The 26,796-nt window shown below is 40.1% G+C and overlaps 1 protein-coding gene across 5 annotated transcripts in view; it reads left to right on the forward strand.

Annotated features, from left to right (window-relative positions):
• Positions 1-26,796, forward strand: part of LOC109935306 (centrosomal protein of 128 kDa) — a 336,088-nt gene that overhangs the window by 81,246 nt on the left and 228,046 nt on the right. For all 5 annotated transcript variants that reach the window (XR_007262690.1, XM_048600331.1, XM_048600332.1 and 2 more), the window contains exon 12: positions 3,505-3,665. Coding sequence is in view for 4 of the 5 variants with exons in the window: in XM_048600331.1 (XP_048456288.1) it covers positions 3,505-3,665 (161 nt within the window). In the remaining variant the exon portion in view is untranslated. The remainder of the gene's footprint in view (positions 1-3,504; positions 3,666-26,796) is intronic.

The following is a 26,796-nucleotide window of genomic DNA, read 5'->3' on the forward strand; positions in this document are numbered from 1 at the left end:
GGGAATACATGATGAACGGTAAGATCCTGGGAAGCACTGAGAATCGGAGGAATCTCCAGATCCATATTCAGCAGTCCTTTAAGGTAGCGAGACAGGTGGATAAAGGGGTTCAGAAGTCATTTGGGATAGTTATCTTTATTAGCTGAGGCATAGAGTTTAAGAGCAGGGAGGTTACGCTGGAATGTATAAAACATTGTTGAGGCCACAGCTGTTGTGTGCAGTTCTGTAATCCACCTTGTAGGAGGAATTGATTACAGTGGAGGTGGTGCAGAAGAGATTTATTAGATGTTGTCTTGGCTGGAGAGTTTTAGTTATGAAGAGAGAGAAAGAGAGACAGAGGTAGAGATTAGATTGACTAGGGTTGTTTTCCTTAGAGCGCAGGAGATTGAGAGGGAACGTGATTGAAATGTATAAAATTATGAGGGACATTAATAAGGTAAGCAGTAACTTTTTCTCTTCATAGAGGGATCAATGTCCAGGTGGCAAAGATTTAGGGTAAGAGGCAAAAGATTTAGAGGAGGTGTAAAGAAAAATGTTTTTCAACCAAGGGAGGTAGGAATCTGGAATTCACTGTCTGTAAAGGTGGTAAAAGTAGAAAGCCTCATAACATTTAGGGAGTATTTAGACATGCACTTATGATGCCAAAGCATAGGAGGCTATGGGCCAAGTGTTGGAAAATGGGTTTAGAATCGTTAAGTGGTTGTTTTGACTGGCGTAGACTTAATGGGCTGAAGGATCTTTTGCTGTGCTGTAGACCTCTCCAATTCCCCTTCTTGTGATCATTGCCAGTAGGAGTCTAGTCCACTTGTTCACTGCCCGTGGGGAGACTAGCTATATTTTTATTGATTCTTAACTTTGGTTGTGGGAATTTTACACTTGTCTAGTCCTAAGTTCATCGTAACCTTAAATATTGTTTACTTCAATCATAGCAGCACCATCTATTAATTTGGAGAACAATGTTAAGTCTTTAAAGCAAGTCTACTTACTCTGAAAGCTCTGCTAATATAAATTTGAAGTCTTGGGCTTTTCCTACGTAACTGTTTTTCAAGGATGGTTTCAAAGTTATTGCAAATTTATCATCCTGTTGACAGCCACCATTTGATTTCATCTGATTTCACCCAGTGAAGAGTATAGCTAAGATGATTAGGTTAGGAAGTCCTACATGATGGAGTATTGTACAAACTGTTCCAATCACAGACATTAAGTATAAATAAGACACATTAAATCTGAAATAAAAATTAGTATTTGTAATGGTTAGTCATGAAACAACCGAATTGTCATCAAAAATCTATCTGGTTTGTAGTTTGAAGTGTTTCATATTGAAGTTGAGAAGCTGGAGTCTGAGCTGTCAACATTATGCCACATCAGGGAGTAGGAAAGTTACCTGGAACCTTTGCTCCAGAAGGCAGTCACTCCCTCATTCAAATTTGATCTATTATTAAGTTAACTCTGCTTTCTCTCCACAGATGCTGCCAGACCTGCAATTTCTGTTTTTGTTGTTGATTGATTTATTGATTGGTGTTAGTGAGGTCACAGCAAAGTGTGCGGTCCATTCGGCCAATAATTGGGTTTCTGAAGTAGTAGCTGACTATAGTGGAAGAGGACAGACAATAAATACCAGGCTTTCTTGCTTGACTAGCTTTGCTTCAACAGCAGAGATTGAGCATTTTGAAGCACTCTTCTCTGATGTAAATTATCAGGTGTGCTAATTGTTAAAAGGAGGGATTCTGCTTGGAATGCAAAGGTTTGTCATCTCATCAACATCTCATTGATCATTAGAACATAGGTAAACTCTAGAAAGTGGAAAGGCCATTGTACATCTGAATTGTTGATCTGTGTTCTTAGAGACCAGATGCTGACGTGTTCGAATCCATAGTTATGCCACGCAATGAGTGATGACTTGCTGCATATTTTTGGTTTAATTTAATTTGAATTTTCATGAATAAATAATATTTAAAGAGATAAAGTGCCAGGCAACTGCTCTGGGGGTCCTGTAGACTACAGTCCCAATTATAACTGGGAGCGGTATGGAGTGAGCAGGAAGTCCCTGCACTGTTGGCAAGATGAAAGTGTTGGGATTGTGAGCAGACAGCTCCCAAACCCCCATTAAAATGGGTGAGTGGAATGAGCGTGAAGTGTCTATACTATTGTCAGAATAAAAACATGAGTGTGAAGTGTCTGTTCTGTCACAAGAGTATAAATTGGCAGAAGATGGTGAACAGGCAATGTCCACATGGTGACTAATGTTACTATTGGTGCTATTTGACTCAAAAACTTGTATATCACTTGTAATGTAATTTCAGTTTGATGTGACAGGTAGCTTGGCAGTCACTTTGGAAAGTGGATAGCCTCATCTTCTTTCTCCACACAGTCAACAGTTTTTAGACTTTGTCGTCAACATGCTACAAGATGGGTTTTCTGAAGCCTTCCCGGACGTCTTAATGCAAGGTCAGGGACTTCCAGAGAAACTCTGTTCCCCTGTACTCACAGGAGCAACCCAAAGATCACCAACTGGCAGGCTGATGAGGAACAGTATCACTGGCATCATCCGTGGAATCTAGCCTAATTGTAGAAAGAGGTGCAATGATGTCTGGTGGAGAGGGTCCATCTCTTCATCTCTCTCTACTCCATTTTTATCCCTTTCAAGTCACTCACATTTCCCTTGCACCCACTGCATCCTTCAGCATTCAAATCATTAAAGAATTTACTGCATCCTAACAGGCCATTCAGCCTAACATACCTACGCAGTGGTTTATACTTCGCAAGATTCCTTCCAATCATCATCTGACTATATTAGGACATACAGCAATTCCTTTCTATCTTTCTCCCACATTTGCGTAAATCACCTCAAGTAATTTTGTTAGCATGTTCCATGTTCTTACCAAGTTTTGTCTGGATTTGTTAGTTACAGTCTTGGGGAATGAAATTAATTACATACCTAGGACATTGGAATTAATTGTATTAATTACTCTTTGAAAGAGCAAGTACAAAGAAGGTGGGCTGCATGCCTCCCTTCTGTGTTGTACTAGGTTCCGGGATGATGTCGGTAATTCTATGACAGAGCTAGTTTTGATGTCTTTCTACTGTTAACCCGTAATGTAACATCTTGAGGAATTTCTTTAGCAAATTATCGTAATTAAATTGCTTAATTGTTATGCACACATCTCATATAGACTTTGTTCATGATGGTTTGATGGTTTTGTTGGAAGCAGGATTGTTGATTAAACTGGAATCTGGGATGGATCTCTCTGTTTTGAGATATTCGCACAGTACTTTCAGAGGATCTTCCAAGTTCTGTTTCACAATTTCCATCTGAAGCTTTCAATCTCTGTTTTAAAGAAGTTACAAAAATGCTCAAAATAAAACCTAAAACTTTTGCACTTGTCAGCAAGTTTTGATTTAAGTTTCTATAATATTATGGAGAATTGGGCGATCATTACTGGTAGATTTTTTTGTTCTCTCATTTTTTTTTCCTTCCTAAATGTTAAATTTCATGTCTTGCAGTGGCTGGGAGGTCAGAGCATGAAAAGCAGTTGTTGGAGAAGCAGATTTTGGAGCTCCGAGCGCAGCTGAATTGTAATACTGTGCTTTCTGAGGTGGAAGAGCTGAAACGGTCCCTTGAGAGAAAAGACAAGGAGAAATCTAAACTTTCTGCACGTATTGAGGTATCTCTAATGAGCTGAATGACTGACAGGCGAGTCTCTAAAAAGCTTTGATGTTGGAAATGCATCACAGAACTTCAGTGTGTTTGAATTTCTGTTTTCATACTTGCACCATTACAGGTAAATGTGAAATTAATTTGCAAAGCATACTTATTCTGATCCAATTTGTGGCACAGTGTGTCAACTGAATTATTGGAAAATTATTTTGGGTTTGTCTCTGGAACCTTAGAACTTTGATAGCCCCAAAACTGAACCTGATTGTCACCCTCATTCTGGTATGACCAGAATGGAGTTGATGTTGACCTTTGTTCTCCTCCATGCCCTGGTAGATCAATAGGAATTCAGTGTTCTTGAATGAAATGACAAGAGGTTGTGACATTCCACTACTGTTGCTTGAACTGCCTATACATTTTAATTATTCACTGGAAATTACAGTGGCATAGCTTAATTGTCAGCACAACATGAGGGATATTTATTACTCTACAATTACAATAAAATGGTTAGATGATATTTGGTGTTTAGTTAATTTGCAAAACAATCCCCTTGTTGTCCAACTTAGGGACTAATATTCCTTGTAACTTCCATCATGTGTTTGTAAAACATCTTAACCTCTCTGTGTGACCATTAATGTAAAGGTTAGTATGGATTAGGAAAGAATTTAATTTGCCATTCAACTATTCTGAATGCTTTATTCAGGAATAGCAGCCATGTTATTTCTTCTAAGCTATGACCCAGACTTAAAGTTATCAATCTCCATTGCTGCAAGTTATCATTTATGTCTCCAGACTTTATGGCATAAAAATTTTGAGAAGTAAGAATGTGAGAAAATGTTATCATGCTGTGAACCTGATCACTGGAATTATTCTAAACCTAGCAAGGAAAAGGTTTTTAAATTGTATTTTGCAACATGTACTGTAAGTTCACTCAGTTGCATCTAAAGTTGCATAATCCTTCTTATAGCTATGGTATGCACAGTAAATTTTCTGGTTATGGCAGAAAAAAAAACAAACAGAGAAAGACTTAGATTTATATAATGTCTTTCATGACCTCTGACATCTCAAAGCACTTTATAGCTTCAGTGATGTAATTTTGAAGTGGAATCGACAGTTATGTTGTTGGAAACAATGATTAACTTTATTCTAATCTGGTACAGTACATATCAGATATTGCATTGTGGAGGTAAAAATTGCTATTCCTGGTGGTATGAGTGAGAGGTGGAGTTTAATCCAACCGATGGGGACCTTGTCCACCTGTGGAGCTGCTGAAAATCATGTGTCACTTCCTTTGGGTAAGGCCTACAGTTCTAAGCCAAAAGTTGGCTTTCCAAACTTACAGGTCTGCATTGTAGGTAGTGCCACTGGAAGAGGAATGTGGGAGCCCAGCACTATGGAATGTTTAATTGTGTGTACTTTCCACTGGCAAATTGCTATCATTTCAGAAAGATGCTCTGCTTTCCATAATTGAGTAATGTAGTGTATGAATTTCGGTGTCTAATGTCAGGTACGGTTTATGTTTCAGCGACTAGCAAGTGGAATCAAATGGTGTTATCCATTAGACATTCATGTCTTGTTCTGATGCCACTGGGATAGCTGCTGAAAATATGGAACTAGGCAGACGATAACCCTAACCCCAGAAAAAGGCTTCCCTGTGTAGGCAAAAGGATCACCAGCAACCCAATTCATATTGTGTCTGCACCCTCAGACTGTTTTTCTCCCACAATGGCTGATCATGTCTCACTCTGAGTCTGGGAACAGCATATGGAAGAGAACTGGCATTATGGACCAGGCTAGGCTCCTCAAAATACTTTAAGAAGGTAGCCTTGACCCTAGCTTTTTCTTATTTTGAAGGCAGATGTGAAATGGGTGTTCCAGGGGTGATGCAACTTCAGCTTTAAGCAAAACAAAATTAATTTTAAATGTTGCAGTTGAAACATGAACAAAAGAAAGCGGAATTTAGAGTAACTTAACTATTGGAAAACCTGACCGACCCGATACAGCAACTTAACTAATTAACAGTTCCAATATAATAACATCCCATAAACACACCCCTTGGCAAGAAAGGTAAATTCAAACACAGATTCTTACAGGCAGGAGGGAACAACATCCAGAGAGAGATTCCAGAGAAAGTCAGAGGAATCCTTTACTGAAGCTTGCAACACTTCTGGCACTCAAAACATCTAGTGACTGCTACAGCTAAAAAAACAAAAAAAAACCTGAACTGGGAGAACTAGCCATTCCCCTTCCACTGTTAAACTGTGACTCCCTGGACTCTTGGGCGCCTCTGCTCTTACAAACTCTCTTCAAAACAAAGACCAAGGACAAAATAACCTTTTTAATGTGACATCATTGTCAGACCTCACCCCCCCCGACCGAAAAAAAAAATGAACCATCAATATTTAAAGATGGCTTCATTCTAAACCCCTTAGCCTTACTGTATTAGTACACTACAATATATATACCCTACATTTACTCTGAGCATGCAAACATTCACTATTACATTCTATTTCAGTAAGTTAACTCCTGCCACTGAATTTGTTCGATTCTTTTGGTGCATCCCTAATTGCAAAACGTACAAACAGAATTCCTTTAACCCAATCATCTGGGTAGTCTTGACTATAAGCCCTTAACATGGTCTTTAAAGTTTGATGCCACCTTTCTAGCGCTCCGTGTGATTCTGGATGATGTGCAGTGGATTTGAATTGTTTTATTCCTAACCTATCCGTAACTTTCCTGAATAACTTTGATGTAAAATTTGATCCTTGATCTGATTGTATGTCTGTATCTCTGTGATTAGTCCATATTCGAGTGAAAAATTTGAGTAACTCTTCTGCAATCCTTTTAGCTGTTAACTTGCATAGTTGAATGGCCTTTAGAAATCTTGTGGACACATCCAGTATTGTCAACAAATACTGAGCCCCATTTAGTGTAGAGCTGGAGGATCACAGCACATCAGGCATCAGAGGAGCAGGAAAGTTGACGTTTTGGGTCGGGACCCTTCTTCAGGATTTCCAACCTAAAACGTCAACTTTCCTGCTCCTCTGATGCTGCCTGACCTGCCGTGTTCCTCCAGCTCCATGCTGTTCTCTCTGACTCCAGCAGTTCTTACTGTCTTCGATTCCCACTTTTTGTTTTAGGTAGGGTTCCTACACAATCCTAAGACCCTTGTAAAAGGCTCCTTAAATGCAGGAATGGGTATTAAAGGTGCCAGTTTTATTACTGCCTGAAGTTTTCCAATTACCTGACATTTATGATAGGTCTGGCAAAATTCGACTACATTCTTATGCAGCCTAGGCCAGTAAAAGTGTTTTTGTATTTTGCCTTGAGTTTTTCTTACCCCTAAATGACTACCCACTGGTAATTCATGTGCTACCCACAACACCTTTTTATAACCCATTGGTAATAGAATTTAATGAACTTCTGCGCATTTCAAATCCACCTGAATATGTGAAGATCTCCATTTCCTCTACAAGACATCACTTTTAAGATAGAGGCATTCAGGAATACACTCGGATTCTTCTTCTGTGTATGCTTTTCCATAAATTGCTTCAGTTTTTCATCTTTCTGTTGTAGCTCAGTTAATTTCTGAGCTGAAAATATCCATTTTGTCCTCCACCTTGTTCTTGTTTTTTCTCAACCATTCAATCAAACATGGTCTTTGATAATTCTACTTCAACTTCCTTATCTGTATTCTTTGATTTCTCCTCCTGTTTCAACCAGTGGCTTTGTGAACTTGTTATCACAGAGTCAGGAAAAAAAAAATCACAGAATATACTTCCTGTGATGCCTCAGTTGCCTGATTTTCCACTGGCTTTTCAACCACAGTTGGCAGCACTCCTGTAATCCAGCTATATTGTATTCCTGTAGCCAAGGGTTTGTCCACTACTTCTACCACCACTTCTCCACTTTTAACTGGACGCGCCAACCTCACTCTGCATATCGGACCACTTCTGGCCTTGCCATGCATTTCATGTACTAGCACTTTTTCTGGCAATAGTCCTTCTGAATTACATATCTCCTGAACAAAGATTGACAGGAACCTGTGCCTCTTAATACTGTAACTTCTTTACTGACTGCCCTGGCCTATGCAAGTAAACTTTACCATCGCAAGTAAACGGCTTAAGAAGTTCTGGCACTTTCTTCTCAGCCAACTCCTGATAAGGTTGTACATTCTGGTGCAGCTGTTTAGCTGCCATTGTGCTTTCCTTTACCACTTCAACAAAACTCACTGGCTTATTCTGTGTTCCCACATCCGTCTTCCCAATGCTTTTTCTAAACCACCAACACTGCCCCTTCATGTGGCCTACTTTATTGCAGTGAAAACACCTGAGCTTTTTTACTTCTCTTTCCCCTTCATGGGTTTCCGTTTTACCTTGTAGTAAGCAATCTTCAATGAGATCTACTTTTCCCTTACCATCGGAGGATTTGTCTTTTCCCTGATTTCTATTCCTCACGGATTGAAATTAATGTTGGAAGCTAAACTTTGATTTATAAACTAACTCAGTCAACCAATTTAGCTGCTAATTTTGCTGTTTTAACTCTCTGCTCTTCCATGAGTTCTCACTGTCTCAGGAAGTGAATTTTTGAACTCCTCCAAAATATTTGTCACTAAGACCGTCATATGTTTGATCTATTTTTTAATGCCCTATCCATCTATCAAAATTACTTTGTTTGATCCTTTCAAACAAAGTGTATGTTTGACCAGGGTCCCTCCTTTAAATTCCTGAAATGTGGTCTGTGAGCTTCTGGCACCTAAGATGGCTTTCTTCACTTCCTCATGCTCCCCAGATATCTCCTCTGGTAGTGATGCATATATTGCACTAGCTCTACCTACCAATTTTGTCAACAAAACCGACATGGTCACCGGCCACTTCATTTGTTTAGCCATGTTCTCAAATGAGATGAAAAAGTCTTCTACATCCTTCTCATCAACTTTAGGCAATGCTTGGATGTATTTAAACAGATACCTATCAGGCCTTTGGCTACGATGGGTTTGCTCATCTTCACTATCCTCCTCATTAAGCCTACCTTCACCGCCATCCTTTTAAGTAGACTTTCCAGTCTACTTGCTAACTTCTGAAGTTCAAACTCTCTCTTTCCGCTTTTTTTTCCTCTTTCTTCTACTAGGGCCTTCCTCTCCCCTTTTTTGTCCTGCAAGAGCAATTTTTTTTCTCTGCTGGGGTGAATGTTTCCTTTTCTCTTTCCTATGCTTTTAACTGTAATTCAAACTGTTTCAGTTCCCTTTCATGTTCAAGCTGCTTCATCTGCAGCTGAATTCTAGTCATTTCCAAAGATTCTGATAGCATTTCCAGCAAATTAAAAATGTCGAGCTGTTGCTGTAATTACCTCTCTTTTTCTCACAAAGGCAATTGCAACTCTAGCTTGTCTGCCAATTCCAACAGCTTTGCCGCGCTCATTTTTTGTAAAGCCCCCAAAGTCCCTTCTTACACTCCCAGAAAATTCTTAGTAACTGAAAGAGCCATTACTACACAAAGCACTGTTTAAAACAGCCAAATTCAACACTTGAAACAACAGGACACTAATACCTACTTCTCGCTGCCTTTGAGTCTAACAACCCTGAACTCAAATTGGAATTATAGAATTATCTTGACAAGAGCCCCCAGTCTGTTATGGGCCAGGCCGGACACCCCTCAAAATATTTCTAAGAAGGTAGCCTAGACCCTAGCTTTTTCTTATTTTAAAGGCAGATGTGAAATGGGTGTTCCAGGGGTGATGCAACCACTCAGCTTTAAGCAAAACAAAATTTATTTAAACATTGCAGTCGAACATGAACAAAAGAAAGTGGAATTTAGAGTAACTTAACTATTGGAAAACCTAACTGACCCGATACAGCAACTTAACTAATTAACTGTTCCAATATAGTAACATCCCATAAACCCACTCCTTGGCAAGAAAGGTAAATTCAAACACAGATTCTTACAGGTGGAGGGAACAACATCCAGACAGAGATTTCAGAGAAAAGTCAGAGGAATCCTTTACTGAAGCTTGCAACACTTCTGGCACTCAAAACATCTAGTGACTGCTACAGCTAAAAAAAACAAGAAAAAAAAAACCTGAACTGGGAGAACTAGCCATTCCCCTTCCATTGTTAAACTGTGACTCCCTAGACTCTTAGGCGCCTCTGCTCTTACAAACTCTCTTCAAAACAAAGACCAAGGACAAAATAACCTTCTTAATGTAACAGTATCGTCACACTGGCTTGTGATTGGAGGAGCTGCACCTCACCAATTCTCTCCATTCTCCTTAGAGAGGCAACTTGTCCTCAATCAGTCAAGCCCTTGGTTAAATTTTCTCAGGCATTTAGGGGGCTCTCGAGGAGAATTTGTCCCACCACCCATTTGTGCATTTTTAGCCCTGTCCTTAATATGACAGATCAATTCCACCAAGCATAAGTGAACTACATTTCACTCAATTAATTTACCTTAAATTGATTGTTAGTTAGCTATTAGCTGAATCTGGATTGTTTAGCAAGTGCTGTCCAATCAGAGCATCACATCCAATCGCAAGCATTTTGCTTTGGGTTTGGAATACACAGCCTGGTTGAGTACAACTTGGCTGATTGAGGCCAAGTTGCCTCCTTAAGGAGAATGGAAAGAATTGGTAAAGAGCATCTCCTCCATTCACCAGCTGGTTCTCTCTTGCATTTGTTGTTCCCAAACTCTCAGTGAGCCATGAATAGCCAGTGGGGGAGAAAAACAGCCTGTGAGTGGAGATGAAATAAGTAGTTGGATAAATAATCAAGTAAGATAGTAAATAAGCCAGCAAGTTGCTGGTGATCCTTTTGCCTACCAGGGAAGCCTTTATCTGGAGCTGGCGGTATTATCTGCCAGGAGTTCCATATTTTGAGCATCAACTATCCCAATTGCTTCAGAACAAGATAGTTCTGGCAAGCTGCAGATTATTTTGTGGTGAAGGCCAAGTCCACATATCCAGAAAACTGCTGAGATTGCCCTGTCATTCTTCCAAGCCATATCGTAAGGTCTTTAGCCTCTACCAAAAGGAGCAGAGAGGCCTTGGTTTTATGTTCCTGCTGAAAGATGGCACTCTTTGGGCTTGCCAGGGATGATTTCATAGAATCGTAGAATCCCTATAATGTGAAAGCAGGCCATTTGGCCCATTGAGTCCACATTGACCCTCTGAAGAGCATCCCACCCAAACCCACCCCTAACACTATCCCTGTAACCCTGAAATTTCCATGGCTAATCCACCTAGCCTGCACATCTCTGCACGCTATGGGCAATTGAGGTGGTCTGTCCACCTAACCCGCACATCTCTGGATTGTTGGAGGAAACTGAAGCACCCAGAGGAACTTCACACAGACATAGGGAGAACGTGCAAGCTCCACACAGACAATTGCCCAAAGGTGGAATTGAACCTGAGTCCCTGGCACTGTGAGGCAGCAGTGCTAACCACTGAGCCACATGGCACAGATTTTTCTGCGGGACATACGAAAGATGATTTTTCTGCCAATAGCCTGACTGAATTTGGTGCTGCATTCCAGAGATGGTCAGATGGAGTGTAAAGTAACAGCAACACACTGTCCTTTTAGTTTAGGTCAACTAAGGGTAACAACATTGAACTAAGACCATTTCCTCAGTACATAACCCATAGATGGGTAATCCAGATTTGTACCTTAAACTAAAATGGTGCATGTACAATCTGTTCCGAGGGACCTACATTGGACAAATTGGAATGCTTTTTGCTCTGAATTTACACGAGTTCAGTGCTTAAACTAAAGTGTTTTATATTTCTCCCTAGCCATTTCATTTCTCACCTTGCATTAAAAATAATTGAACCAAAATGCATGAATTTGAGAGAAACTAATTTTTAGTCAAATGTTTGGCTTACCACTACTGCTACTCTGCTTCAATTATTTAACCTTTGTAAAATGGTACATTAAGAACTTTGTTAATGACCTGTAAACGGAGCTCAAATTGTTATGTGCATTTTCCCTCTACTGTTGCTGAGCCAGGAATCTATTACTGAGAGTCCACAATATGCTGAAAATATGTTTTAAGCAATATAGAATAAATTATTATAATTGGTAGGATGGTAACTGAGTTATAAAGCACTAGGGACATTTTGAAGTCCTGTAGTTTTATATAAATGTATAGCATAGTCACCGAATAACTACGGTACTTCACAGCACAGCTACCTTATGTTTTTGGCAATTTAGTCTGATAAATTTTTTATCAGCTAGGACAGTAAAGAGAACGCTATTCATTAAACTGTGATCTCAAGAGATGAGGAGGGAAAGGCTCTCACTCATAGCTGTATTAAGACTGAGTTGTTCTATCTTGGTGGCCATGTTCTTTTGTCATATTAAAAGATTATTTAGCCATAAGATAGCCCTAATGCAGGGTTTGTGTAGAAGGGTATTGGAGAGTAATGGCAAGTTGAAGTGGGAAATGGACTGGCCAAGATTACTTCATTGTCCTGGAATGTTCAACAATTAAAACATTTTTCTGCTGGCCATATTGCTTCCTGCAACACTAGAGAAAAATGATCAGGATGCTAAATAATTTTTTTCATCTTTATTTTAGTGACTTGTTTTATATTTATACTTTAATATTTTTATTTTGCCTTGCCATTGGTGCAAGGCCAGCTGTGGTATAACTGTGTGATAGCCCAAGTGAAATGACCACCTCGTGTTTTTAAGAAAAAAAAGTCACGCAGTGGCATTTTTCATTCATCAAAATTAATTTTGGGACCTGGAACATCAGACTGTCCATGGACAACTCCGAGAATTGTGGACCCAACTGACACGCTGCCATCCCAACTAAGGAACCTGGGTGTCTCGGCATCAGTTTTGCCATCCTAAGGGATACACAGCATTCACGAGAAGGCCAACTGAAGGAAGAAGACAGCTACCTTTTCTTGAAGAACCTTTTAGTAAAGGAATTATACATCTACTGGCTGAGGTTTGCCATAAAAATTGAGCTTGTTTTGCACCTCAGTGACTGTCTGAAAGATAAGCATAACTGTTTGGCTCACCCTAACAAGGAATCAGCATGCTACTGATGCGGTGATCCTCCTCTGAGGTTTTAATATCAAAGTTGGGGAGGACATGTATCTCTAGGAAAGTGTGATAGTCAAGGAGGGAGTGAAGAAACAGAATTTCAGTGGGGTTCCCCTCTTAATGACATATCTAGAATATGACCTTTCGATTTAATCAACACTCTGTTCTGCCAGCAAGAAGAGTGCACAACCTTATAGCAATGCACATGGTATTAAATCTTACACTTTCTTGAGTATATCATTGCTTGTTCAAAGGACCACAGGGATGTTCACATCACCTGTGCCATGACAGATCCTGCTGACATCTGGACCAATCGCTTCCTCATCCAGTCTACCATCTCTGTCACCTGACCCCCACACACAAGCAATAGAACCAATGCTGCCAAAAAATTAACATTAGAGACCTCAAACATCCCACCACAGTGGCCCGCAGAGTTAATGCTTCACTATCAACCTCTCCAACTCCAACTGACACAATCTACAGCATGTCTGTAGTGCCTAGTGAAGCCAATAGTCCACTATGAAAATACATCTGCAAAGACACTTTTGGTCCCTGTATGAGAAAACATTGTGACTGGGTTTGAAAATGATCGAGAGATAAAGGACTTCGTCAAGCTTCAGTGCAAAACGGTCAATCGCTGGAAATTACCTTGGTTCAAAGGAAAATAATTAGTCCTCCAGGCAGTCAAAAATGGTAGCACAGTGTAAAGAACAAATCATTGGTGAAGAAAACTTGGTGATCCACATTTGTGTGGCACTAATGTCATGCTTTTTCTTTAAATGGGGTCAAGACCTATAAGCTCTGCTTAGAGCCAAACATGATGGGGAGCTCATCAAGAATAGGAAAGTGGTCAATAGGCTGGAGAGAGAACATTTTGACGAACTACGTAACTAAAATTCTCTCTTCTACTAGAATGTCTTTGGTCTGAGTCTTAACCTGGCCCAGAGCAAAGTTGAAATAGCCATTCAGCAGCTGAAAAATAACATAGCGCTGCTGAAGTTCTGAAATGTGATGGATACACACTCCTGTCATGGCTCTGCACTTGTTATCCCAGGATACTGGGATCTGTGATGTAAACTAGGGATTTATATGTATATTTTTAATGTTACTTGGTGTGAACTTTGGTTTCCAGGTTTTGAGTTAGTAATTGGTTGGCTGTGTTTCTGAAGTTAACAATTTTAAGCACTTCAATGTATCTGCAGTCTTAGTGATTTCTTTTAAAAACTGTTTTTAAGTCTTGGCTTTAAAGTGAATGGGTTTTGTGCACACTGATGGACTTCTTGTCATTGAATCCACGCCATTCGGCCCATCAAGCCCACACCACCCCTCCATCCTACCCTATCCCTGTAATCCTCATTTTCCATGGCTAACCCACCTAACCTGCACATCCCTGGACACTATGTGGCAACTTAGCATGGTCAATCCACCCTAACCAGCACATCTTTGGACTGTGGGAGGAAACTGGAGCACCTGGGGGAAACCCACGCAGACACGGGGAGAATGTGCGAACTCTACACAGACAGTCACCCGAAGATGGAATCGAACCCCGTTCCCTGGTGCTGTGAGGCAACAGTGCAAATCAATGAGCCACCGTGCTGTTGCCCCACTTTTGTTTATCTTAGCTTGTTTTACACCATGGCATGGTAAAGATTAGGGCCTTGTTAGAGAGGTCTGACACTTGCTTTGTTTTTGATGAAGGGAAACACCCACGGCTGAGAGAGACTTTTAGTTTCAGCTTTTATTTTGAGTGGGGCAGTCCTGTGAAATCCTTGGACTAGGATAGCTGTGTAGAAAAGTCCTCCTAAGAAAGGAAGGGTGTATAGTGAACTAAGCTACCGTAGAGTGAATGTTAGTCTCAATGTTGGGCTAAAACCCTGAAAAGGTTACTTAAAGCTAGTTTTGGCTACACTTAAGCAGGGGTATTAAAGCTCCAGGAAGAAACTATTGGCAGTTTTTGTCTACAAGTTGAAGTCACAAATGACTTAAACTATCCATGGTATTAGATCCAAAGATGCAGGAGTGAGTACTGTAAGACTGGTGTTTTGGGTATTTTCCAAGGGTTGTGTTTCAGGTACTATACAAAGCTGCTTTGTTTCGTCTCAGTTTACAAAGGAATGTTTTGGGAATTGATGGAATTATGTTTCTAACTGTTGTTTGAGAACCTTTGAATTTGCATTAGAAGTAGATAAGTTTGGATTATTCTATCTTATTTGCATTTCTTCTGTAATAAGCTTCCATTTTATTGTTAAAGCAAAGTCTGCAGCATGGTATGCTTATAGTTCAACAAGACACCACTTTGTTAAAACCAAAACGATTAAAAAAATGATCCATCAAGCCACTTTCCGATCTGAGATTTGATTGTCCAACAATAACGTCACCTGGGATCATAACAGATCACTACTAAGGTTGGTTTCTGTTTGCTCGTTGACTTAGAAGTTTGAAAATCCGATGGTAACATTTGTTTGACGGGGTGATTGGGGCAGGAGGGAGTTGCAGGTGTGGAGTAAGGGCATTCACCAGGTAGAACCTTCCTTGGACTTGGCACTGCACGTCAGGAGGTGGCAGTATACCTAGGATCTTCCTGGATCATGGAGGTATTTTCAGGTTAAAAGCACTTGAGGCTCAGTAATTACGTTTTTATCTTTCAAATGTTGAGTTGTGTCTAGTGAGGCATTTTGAATTCTGTAACATCAGGGTGAAGTCCTGGTGATTACAGGTGTCTTGCTGGTAGCAGAACCAATTTGCAGTGAATTATGAGTACTGCACAAGCATAATGAACATTAAAGTGCATTAACTGAGTACTGTTTATACAGCATATTAATACCAATATGCTAAATATACGTTGTGACAATCTCACAAGGGATATTAAGAGTTGTAGAGTTCGGATTCATTTTAAGTTTTTTTTTATTCCTATTGAATATTTCTCCAGCAGTGAATACTGATAGCCTCATTAGGAAACCTGGTTTGAAAGAGTTACTGAGCCAGACTCTGTGACTGAGCGGAATTTACATACACTATTAAAGAAAACCAGTGCTAAAATGTCCTTGGTTAATGACTGGATTTGTTGACTGTTCTGTGGCTCAGTAATTCTTCTGAAGAAGGTCTTCTTTTTATTCTCCTTCTGTCAAGTCTTCAGCAATTGTTTCATAGTTAATAAAAAACAGAATAGACCATCAATACTTAGGCTAATTGTTTTCAGAACATTTAAAATTATGAAATATTGTGTAACAGTATTTAAAAAATAAGTTCAGGCAATGTGGTCATCGCTGTCTGGGCTAGCATTTATTGCCCTTGCCAAAGTGGCTCAGTGCTGCATTCTTGAAATGATGCAGTTGGCGAAGGAGGTGGGAGTGCTTACTTAGGTGCACATTATTGCTTGAAAGGAAATTTCAGCAGTTTGACTCAATAACAGTGAAGGAACGGTGATATAGTTCTAAGACAGGATTGTGTGTGGCTTGAAGAAGAACGTGCAGATTGTAGTGCTTCATGAGTCTACTTCCGTATATAGTAAAAGCCTCAGATTTAGAAGGTGCTGTTGAAGGAGATTTGGTGAGTTTCTGCATTGTATCTTGTAGGTGTTACACACTGTTGCTGCTGTGCATCAGTGGTGAAGGAACTGAATGTTGCAGGTGTCATAGAATCATAGTCATACGACATGTAAGCAGACTTTTAGGTCCAACTATTCCATGCCTACCATATTCTGAAACTAAATTAGTCCCACCCGCTTGCGTTTGGCTCATGTCCCTCCCATCCTTTCCTATTCATGTCCTTATCCAAATGTCTTCTAAAAATATAACTGTACCTGCATCCACCACTTCCTCTGGCAGTTCATTCCCCACACAAATCACTCTTTGTATAAAAAAAAGTTTCCCCTCATGTCCTTTTCTAAAACTTTCTCCTCTCACCTTAAGTATATGCCCCCTAGTTTTGAACTCCCCCACACTAGGGAAACGACACCTGCCATTCACCTTATCTATGCCCCTCATAATTTTATAGACCTCTTTAGGTTACAACCCTCAACCTCCTTTTCTCCAGTGTAAAAGGTCGCAGCCTATCTAGCCTGTCTGTGGTGAGTAACTTTCCATCTAAGCTGCACTTGGAGTTGCAGCACACTGTGACTAATGTGCTGATGCATTGGCATACGCATGTGGAAGTCACTGCCATGCATGGATCTTGGAGGGAATGTAGGCTGTGGATGAGGTGCCTATCAACAGGACGCTTTCCCCTCGATGATGCTGAGTATAGAATCATAGAATTTTACAGTACAGAAGGAAGCCATTCAACACATTGTGTCTGTACCAACTCCCAACAGAGCTACCCAGCTAGTCCCATTCTCCCGCCCTAGCTCTGTAGCTCTCTAAAATCATCACTTTCAAATATATATCCAGCTCTCTCTTGAAACCTCCTATGGAATCCGCCTCCACTATTCTCCCAGGCAGCACATTCCAAATCCTCACAATTTTGAGCAAATTCTCCTCATCTCATTCCTAGCTGTCCTGTTGACAGCCTTGAAATTGAGACCTACAGTTACTGACATATCAACTAGTGGAAGCAGAATGCCTTCTTTATCCTCTCAAAATTGTTCACAATTTTGAAAACTTCAATAAGGTCACCCCTTAATCTTCTCTGCTCCATGGAGAATAAGCCCAATTTCTTGAATCTTTCCTTGTATCTAAAATTCCTCATCCCTGCTATCATTCCAATAAATCTCCATTGCACTCTCTCTCCAGGCCTTTAACGTCCTTCCTTAAATAAGCTACCTAGAACTGAGCACATTAAACATATTGAATGTTGTTTGAGAAGCACTAGTCTGGGCAATTGGAGAGTAATCCATCGTACTCCAATTTGTGTCTTGTGGTGGACAGGTATTGGGGTGGAAGATGATGAGTTATTCACTGCAGGATTCCTAGTTCCTGACTAGCTCTTGTAGCCACAGTATTTACATGGTTGGTCCAGTTCGGTATCTGATAAATAGTAACTCCCTAGATGTTAATAGTGGGGAATTCAGCAGTGGTAATGCAATTGAATGTCAAGGGGTAACAATTAGATAATGTCTTATTAGAGGTGGTGTGAATGTTACTTGCCATTTATCAGTCCAAACTTGGATATTGTCCAGGTCCTACTGTATTTGGACTTGGACAGCTTCAGTACCTGAGGAGGTAGAAATGATGCTGAAAATTGTGCAATATCAGTGAACTTCACCACTTCTGACCTTATGATGGAGCGAAGACTGTTGAAGCAGTTGAAGATGCTTCAGCGTAGGACACTACCCTGAGGAATGTCTACAGAGGTGTCATGGAGCTAAGATGACTGACCTTCACCAAACACAACCTCCTTTCTTTGTGCCAGTCTGACTCCAACTAGCGGAGAATTTTCCTCTGATTCTCATTCTCATTCCAGTTTTTCTAGGGTTCCTCGATGCCACAGTATTTCCAGCATTCTGTTTTTGTTTTGGGTTTTCTTTTTCTTTAGCTTGACTCTTTTTTATTTTTAATTCATGGGGCTGCTTTTCCCTTGTGCTAAGGATCCTTATTGTAATTGGAGGATTGGCTATATGTATAATGAGTACTGTAATATTACTACAGCTAAAGCAAATCACAGACTCTCACAGTAAAGAAAGGAGGCTACTTGATGCATTATGCATGCACTGGTTCCTTGAAATAGCTATACAGTTACTTCCTTAGCCCTGCAAACTTTTCTTTTTCAAGTAGATGACTGGTTCCCTTTTGAAAGATTCTGTTCATTCTGTTTCTGCTACCCTGTTAGTTATAATTTATATTAATGACTTGGATGACCGAAGTGAATATACCAACTCCGAGTTTACAGATGGCACAAAAATAGGTGGGAAGGCAAGTGAGGAGGGTGACACGAGGAATTTAAGCGAGTGGGCAAAATTTGGCAGATGGAGTATAATGTGGAAAATGTGAGGTTATGCACTTTGGCAGGAAAAATAGAGGAGCTGAATATTATTTAAACATAAAAAATTAAATGTATAAGTGCACTTATACATTTATACTGCAGCACAGAAGGATTTAGGGCCCCTAGTGCACAAATCACAAAAAAAAACTAGCTTCTAAGTTCATTGGGTAATGGGGAAGACAAATGGTACAGTGGCCTTTATTTCAAAGAGAATTGAGCGTAAAAATAGGGAGGTTTTGCTAAAACAATGCAAGACACTAGTCAAATCACAGCTGGAATACTGTGAGTAGTTTTGGACCCCTTGCAAATATATACTGGCATTGGAAGCAGTCCAGAGAAGGTTAACTAGATTGTTCCTGAGTGTGAAGGGATTTTCTTATGAGGAGAGGTTGAGTAGGTTGAACTTGCCCTCGTAGAGTTTGGAAGAATGAGAGATGATCTAATTGAAAAAATAAGATTCTTGGGGGTGCTCAACAGGGTAAATGTAGACTGATTGTTTTCCCTTGTGGGTGAGTAGGACCAGAGGGCATAATCTTAGAATAAGGAGTTGTGCATATAAGACAGAGATGAGGAGGGTTCTTTTCTATGTGGGCAGTGAACCTGTGGATTTCTTTACCACAGAGCGCTGTAAAGGCCATGTCATTATGTATATTGAGGGCTGAGATAGACAGATTTCTAATGAGTAAAGGAGTCAAGAGTTATAGGGAAAAGGTAGGAAAGTGGAGTTCAGGATTATCAAATCAGTCATGATATGATTGAATAGCAGACTAATTTTATCCCAAAAGCTGAATGATAATTGTATTACAAAAAAGATACTTGGCTTCGTAAAAAGTGTTGGAACTTAATTTACAATTCATGTTTTACTGCAGTAGCAGGGAATGTATGAAATGGCACCCAATTTTGTGGATATGCTCAAAGGTGAAAATTGGACTTCATCCTGTTAATGGTTGCCAACATTTTTGCAATGATTAATCTTTTTAATGCCACCTTTATAATTTGCTCTATTTAGCTAATATTTAGAGCCAGATAGAAAATAATGTAGAAGCTTGAGATTTGATTATGGGTATCATTTTATTGGAATGTTTCAGTGAAATACGAGTTCAACCTCTTGGACTGTGTCAGACAAATGTGAAAGTGCAGCCAAATCCCCCCACAGCCTTGGCTGATTAACTTGTTTTTTTTTAATTCTTTGTCAATTACTGCAGTACATTTCTCCTGCAGAATTTCCCCTTTGATTCCTTACATCATTGCATAGCATAAAAATTGAAAAGACAAGGAATTGGGAACTATGAATAAAAATATTTAAATTCCTCCCTGCAATAGGAAGTGAGATCCCATCGTTAGTATCAGTTCAAAATGGATTAAATATGTTGTGGGCTAAAGGATATTTAAATGTGAAATAAAGAATGAATGAGTTGTGTGTTTTTTGATGTCTTATTTCTGATTATTTTCCATACACTTCTGTTCCCATGAATCTATGAACAATCTTCAGAAATATTGTTTAAAATAAATCATAACTTGTTACTAAGGGGTTATTTTTAAGAATAATTGTATTAATTACATATATGTTGGAACACAACTACCAGCAAGTACCCCTCCAAAAGCCACACACCATTCTGATTTGGAAGTATTTTGCCATTATGTCAATGTTATTGAGTTGAAATCCTGGAAATTCCTCTTTAACATCATTTTGGGTTGCCTACGCCAAGTGGACCAAGTATGTAATGTCTTGTTACTCTCAAATGATTCATAGCACCTTGAAGTGCAGTGACTGTTGTGTTGGCCAAACGTAACAGTTATGCATCTAATAAGGTCCCCCAAACTGCAATGATGTGGAGCTTGATAAAAGAAAACCATTCTGGAGATGCTATGTACTGTGGTTACTATGGATATGTACCATTGTCATTGTGACTCAAGATGGTATTTGTGATTTGCTGAGCACTATTTTGCTGCTGAGATGGGAAGAAATCTGTTGATGTTCAAATGCAGTTGTAGAAAAGATGGACATCCATTTTGGAGAAAGCAACTTGTTTAGGGACTATGCTTGCAACTTGTAAAAGAAAAGAAGTTTGGAGATAGATGTTTGGATTTTTGTCCCCAGATTAGGAGTGAACCCAGTTGGGTGTCACAAATCCAGTAACAGAAGCTCTCACTCATATGACAACAAACTGAAATAGCAAGTAATTTTTTTCAACACTGCAGACAGTTTGTTCAAATATTTAAAGGGCAGGAGTTTTAAATGTGTTCATAGCTTGATGGTTGCTTTTGACGGATGCTTGTGTCAGATGTATTGGGGTGTTCAGAACGGTATACAGCACACTAACTGCGGCCAGTCAGAATTGTATACAGGCCCCCAACATAACCTCTCTGCTTTTTTAATCTGTGTCTCAACTGATAAAGGCAAGGGCCCCATATGCTTTCTTAACTACCTTATTAACCTGCCCTGCCACCTTCAGGGATTTGTGGACAAGCACCCCAAGATACTTCTGTTTCTCTGAGCTTCCTGGTGTCCTGTCTTTCATTGGGTATTCTCTTGTCTTGTTACTTCTTTCAAAGCGCTTCATCTCAAACTTATCAGGATGAAATTCCATCTGCATTTGTCCATCTGACTAGTCCATTTATATCCTCCTGTAACCTATGACCTTCCTCAATGACCCTGCCAATCTTTGTGTCATTTGCAAACTTGGTTATTATCCCCCCAACATTCTCATTTACATCACTTTTTATATGAGCAATAAGGGACCCAGCACTGATCGCTGTGGTACACCACTATACACCAGGCTCCAGTCACACAAACAGCCTTCTACTATCATGCTCTGTTTCCTGACACAGCCAATTTTGGATCCAACTTGCCAAGTTGCCCTGGATCCCATGAGCTTTTACCTTCCTTATCAGCCTACCATTTGGGGCAGTGTGATAGGCTTAGCTGAAATCCATATAAACTGCATTACTCTCATCTACACACTTGGTCACCTGTTTGAAAAATTCAACCAGATTTGTCAGGCATGACCTCCCTCTGACAAAGCCATGCTGACTATCCCCGTCTGGAACTAAGGGAGCATTTGAGAAAATCAGTGTATGTCAGATGTATCATGGTGTGTGGAAAACTAAAGGTTCACGTTAACTGTATCTTTTTCTCATATATACTTTTAAATGAATTTATATTGTTTCAATTGTCTGTTTCCCTATGATACAGTTTTGAAACTGTAGAACTATTTTCTCCAGATGTCTTCCTACCCAGTTCCTTGAATATTTTTCGACTGCTGGGAGCTGATCATCACTGACCTTTTTATCTGTAATTGACCAATTGTATCACACACACAGAGACTTCAGGATATTTTTCTGACAATTCTTGTGACCTTTTGTGGTCCTTGAAACCCTTTTGAAAACACTGCTGAGCTTTCACTAGTCATTGCCTCAGGATGGACTATCATTTCAGCAACTCTTCAGCTTTTTGACAATTGTACAGCATCTATAGAAACAAATGTACTTGTTTACAGGAAATTGCTGGTGCAGAATGCCTGCCTTTACTCTTATAATTCACTGCATTTGAAAAGATAATGGTGTGACATGAACGGAACCATAGAGGTGTTAATGTGACACACTATATGTGAATGTAATTAGTAGAATTTAAGTCAAAAGTGGAATCAAAGAGAGAACAGTGACATAGAACAAGACTAATGGAGAAGAGGGTTAGAGGAGGACAGTTCAATCCAAAGTATTGAAGACTGCTAACAAGTTGTGGAGGAGGCGGATTATTATGCTACAGTCACAGCTACAGAAGTTGTTTATGAGTTTGTTGCTGTTTTGAATCAAGAGAGGGAGACAGGCATGATTGGAGGGATTGGTCAGAGCTGAGAGGACAGTTAGCATTAAAAGGTGTAAGCCAGGAGGTCCAGGTTCAAGTCCCACCAGAAATCACGTCACCGGGTTATAGTCCAACTGGTTTATTTGAAAACATAAGCTTTTGGAGTGTAGCCCCTTCGAAGTATGCAGTAACATCTCCGAACTGGTTGATTAGTAAGTACCATAGAAGCATCATAAGATTCTTGTGGTGCAGAGGTTGTGTCCCTGTCTCTGAGCCAGAAGGCCTGGGTTCAGGTCCCATCTGCTCCAGATGTCTATAATGACATCTCTGAACAGATTGATTAGAAAATATCTAGACATTATCATGGCAGAAGCATTTAGGAGATCTTGTGTTTCCATTCACTACCTCTGGGTCAGGACTGGGTTCAAGTTGCACCTGCTCCAGGGGTGGGTAATAACATCTCTGAACAAGTTGAGTAGAAAATATCTACCATAGAAGCATTGAGGGCCTTGTGGTGCAGTGGCGGTGTCCCTACCTCTAGGCCAGTGGGCCAGACATGTATTGTAGTATGCTGAACAGTTGATTAAAATATCACCACAGAAACATTTGAACTGATTCTGGCCGATGATTTTGTATGTAGCAGAGCAGCTACCCTGTTGCGATATTTTGAAATTGAGAGCTCTTGTGGAATAGTGGTAGTGTCCCCTACCTTTGAATCAGAAGGCCTAGGTTCAAGTCCCACCTGCTCCAGTGGAGTGTCGTAACATATCTGTATAGGTTAATTTAATAAAAAACAAGCATTGTCTGACTCTCATTTTGCTGTCAAAATGGTTTTGGGATAAAGTTCCCCAAACATGGTTAACTTCAAATAAAATTGCCTAAATATATTAGCATATAGGAATCTTGCTGCATTGGAACTGATTGATTGAAGATAAAAAGAAATGCATTTATGTAGCACCTTTTCATATTCCTTCAAAGCACTTTGTGTAAACTGCAGTGCATGTTAAATTTTCAACTTTGGCCACAGTAAGATCCCACAAATTGCTATGCAATGAATAACACATTGAAAGGTTTTGGTGGTGCTGGTTTGGAGAGGAGCATTAGGAGAATGACAGGAAATTTTTTACCTTCCTGAAGTATCTGGGACCATTGGTTCAATGTCTTCTGTAGGGTTCATTTTTCTTTGTGGACTTAATGAATTACTACTTCTCAAATTCTAATTTGAATCCACCGAAATTGTTTTGAGAATCTTGACCAAAGAATTTAAGCAGATTGAGTGAATTGAATTTGGGAAGGTCTTAACTCATTTCTTGTTGCAAGTTTCGTGTCGAACCTCCTACAAATCACAAATGGAATTACAGTTGACAGTCTTACGCAAACCTCACGTTTTGCTGGTTTCTGTATGAGAAATAGAAATATTGCATTGGCATTTCTGACTCTGGATTTAAAACACATTGAGTAGTACAGAAGAAGCTTTACATTGTACTTTGTTAAAGTGAGAATACTCCACGTCTGTGATGGCATTGTTACGTTGATGTATTCAAAACACTTAAACTGCCAATAAATCATCAAACTAGAATAAGGACTTTGTAATTGCTAAGTACACTATCTTAGGACCCGTGAATGACATTTTGAATCTTACTGTTTTCAAGGTAGCTGAACTACTGTGGTCTTTGTATAAATTATTTCCATTTAAACTTATTAAAATTACTCTACATTTGTTATTTCTAGTTCATATGTGTGGAGTCAAAGAGTCAAACCGCATGGAAACAAGCCCTTCGGCCCAACTCACTCATGCCAATGAGCTTTCCTAAACTGAACTAGACCCATTTGCCTGTATTTGGCCCATATCCTTCTGAACCTTTTCTATCCATTTGCTTGTCCAAATGTTTTTTAAATGTTGTAATTGTACCCACCTCTACCACTTCCTCTGGTAGCTTGTTCCATATACGCACCACCCTCTGCGTGAAAAAGTTGCCCCTCAGGTCCCTTTTAAATCTTCTCTCTCTCGCCTTAAACCTGTGCCGTCTAGTTTTGGACTCGCCTACCCTGGTGAAAAGACCTTGGCTGTTCACTCTATCTATACCCCCCACGATTGTAGGTACCTCTATAAGAACACCCTGCAGCCTCCTAAGCTCCGGGGGAGGGGGTGTGGGGTGTGGGGCGGGGAAAGTCCCAGTCTATCAAGCCTCTCCTTATAACTCAAACCTTCCAATCTTGGTAACATCCTTGCAAATCTTTTTTGCATCCTTTGTAGTTTAATAACATCCTTACAATAGCACGGCGACCAGAATAGTATGCAGTATTCCAAATGTGGCCTTACCAATGTCTTGTACAGCGGTAACATGATGTCCCAGCTCCTGTACTCAGTGCTCTGATTGATAAAGGCATATGTGCCAAACACCACCTTCATGACCCAGTCCTGCCCTGGTTTGTCTTGCCAAAATACAACACCTTGTGTTTTTATGCAGTGAACTCCATCTGTCATTCCTTGGCCCTTTGGCGGAGTTGATCAACATCACGTTGTACCCTTAGATAATCTTCTTCACTGTCACCTATACCAGTAATTCTGGTGTCATCTACAAACTTACAAACCATGCCTCCTATATTCTCATCCAAATTGTTTATATAAATGACAAACAACAGTGGACCCAGCACTGGTCCTTGTGGCACACCGCTGGTCACAGGCCTCCAGTCTGTAAAATAACCGTCCACCACCCTCTTCTGTATTCTACTGTTAAGCCAATTTTGCATCCAAATGGCTAGCTCCCCATGGATCCCCTGTGATCTAACCTTACTAACCAGTCTACCATGTGGAACCTTATCAAAACCTTGCTAAAGTCCGTGTAGACAACAACTAACCCTCTGCCTTCATCTATCTTCTTAGTCACCCCTTCACAAAGCTCAATCAAGTTAGTCAATTGTGATTTACCGCACACAAAGCCATGCTGACTATCCCTGACCAGTCTTTGCCTTTCCAAATGCATGTAAATCTTGTCTCTCAGAATACCGTCTATAGTTCCCTGGCTTTTCCTCGCAGCCTTTCTTCAATCATGGAACAACATTAGCCGCCCTCCAGTCTTCTGGCACCTTAACCTGTGGCTATCTTTGATACAAATATCTCCATTAGAGGCCCCACAATTTCTTTCGTACTGTCTCACAATGTCCTGGGATGCACTTGATCAGGCCCTGGGGATTAATTTGTCTTTATGTGTTTTAAGACTTCCAGCACCACCTCTTGGGTATTGGGGATGTTAGTATTTATTTCCCTGAATTGCCTAGCTTCCGTGTTTATTTCCAGGCTAAACGATGATGTGAAATATTTGTTTATGATCTCTCCCATCTCCTGTGGCTCCTCACGTAGATGACCTCGTTGACTTTTAAGGGGCCATATTCTCCCCCTCGTTACTGATTTGTCCTTAATGTACTTGTAGAACCTCCTTAACCTTATCTGCCAAAGCTATCTCATGTCCCCTTTTTTCCCTCCTGATTTTCCTCTTGAGTGTATTCCTACATCCCATATACTCCTCAAGGGATTCACATGATCCCAGCTGTCCATACCTGATATAGTCTCCTCCTTTTCCTTGACCAGAGCATCAATATCTCTATTCATCCAGTGTTCCCTACTCCTGCTAGCCTTGCTCTTCTCACTAACAGTAACATGCTGGCCCTGAATTCTTGTTTGGTGAGCTTGGCATCAAGTCTGAAGCCAGCAGATGTGAGCCATAAAAAAAAGTTACCCAAGTAGTGAATTGAAGCAGTACAGAAAACTCTGCAGTAGGAGAATCACATATTTAATACAGTAGGAGGTATGTTTTTGTGATCAGCAAGGGGCACTTCCTTTACCAGGGATGGCATAAACTATAGTCAGGGGAGCCCAATTAGAAAGTTTGCACCATCCTGCTATGCTGCAGTACAGATGGTTAGTTGACAGTTTAAAGAAAGAATTTCATTTATGTGGCACGTTACCAGCTCATCTCAAATAGTGTTATATAAAACGAACCGTACTGATTGTTATGTATATCTGTAAGCATGTGTTCATGCGGTGATCATGTATACCAGACTACGGTGGTATAGTCAGGGGAAGTATGATGGTCCTAAAATCCTCTAATTCACAAGTGAAAGTAACAATGTGAGACTAATCTTTTGTTCATGTTAGAGGAATGCAGAAAGATAGGAACACATGTAGCTATTCAGACTTTGAGACTTCTGCCTACAGCTTATCTGTACACCAACTTCCATGTACCCACTTTTGCACCATATCCATTTTTCTCTTGCCTAACAGAAAGCTAGTTATGTCTGAACATTTTTGGGTCACCTGCCATCCGCAGACTTCTGGAGGAGAGACTTGCATATGACCATTAACTTTTG

This window comes from Rhincodon typus, chromosome 8, assembly GCF_021869965.1.
Source record: "Rhincodon typus isolate 14 chromosome 8, sRhiTyp1.1, whole genome shotgun sequence".
Taxonomy (NCBI): Eukaryota; Metazoa; Chordata; class Chondrichthyes; order Orectolobiformes; family Rhincodontidae; genus Rhincodon; species Rhincodon typus.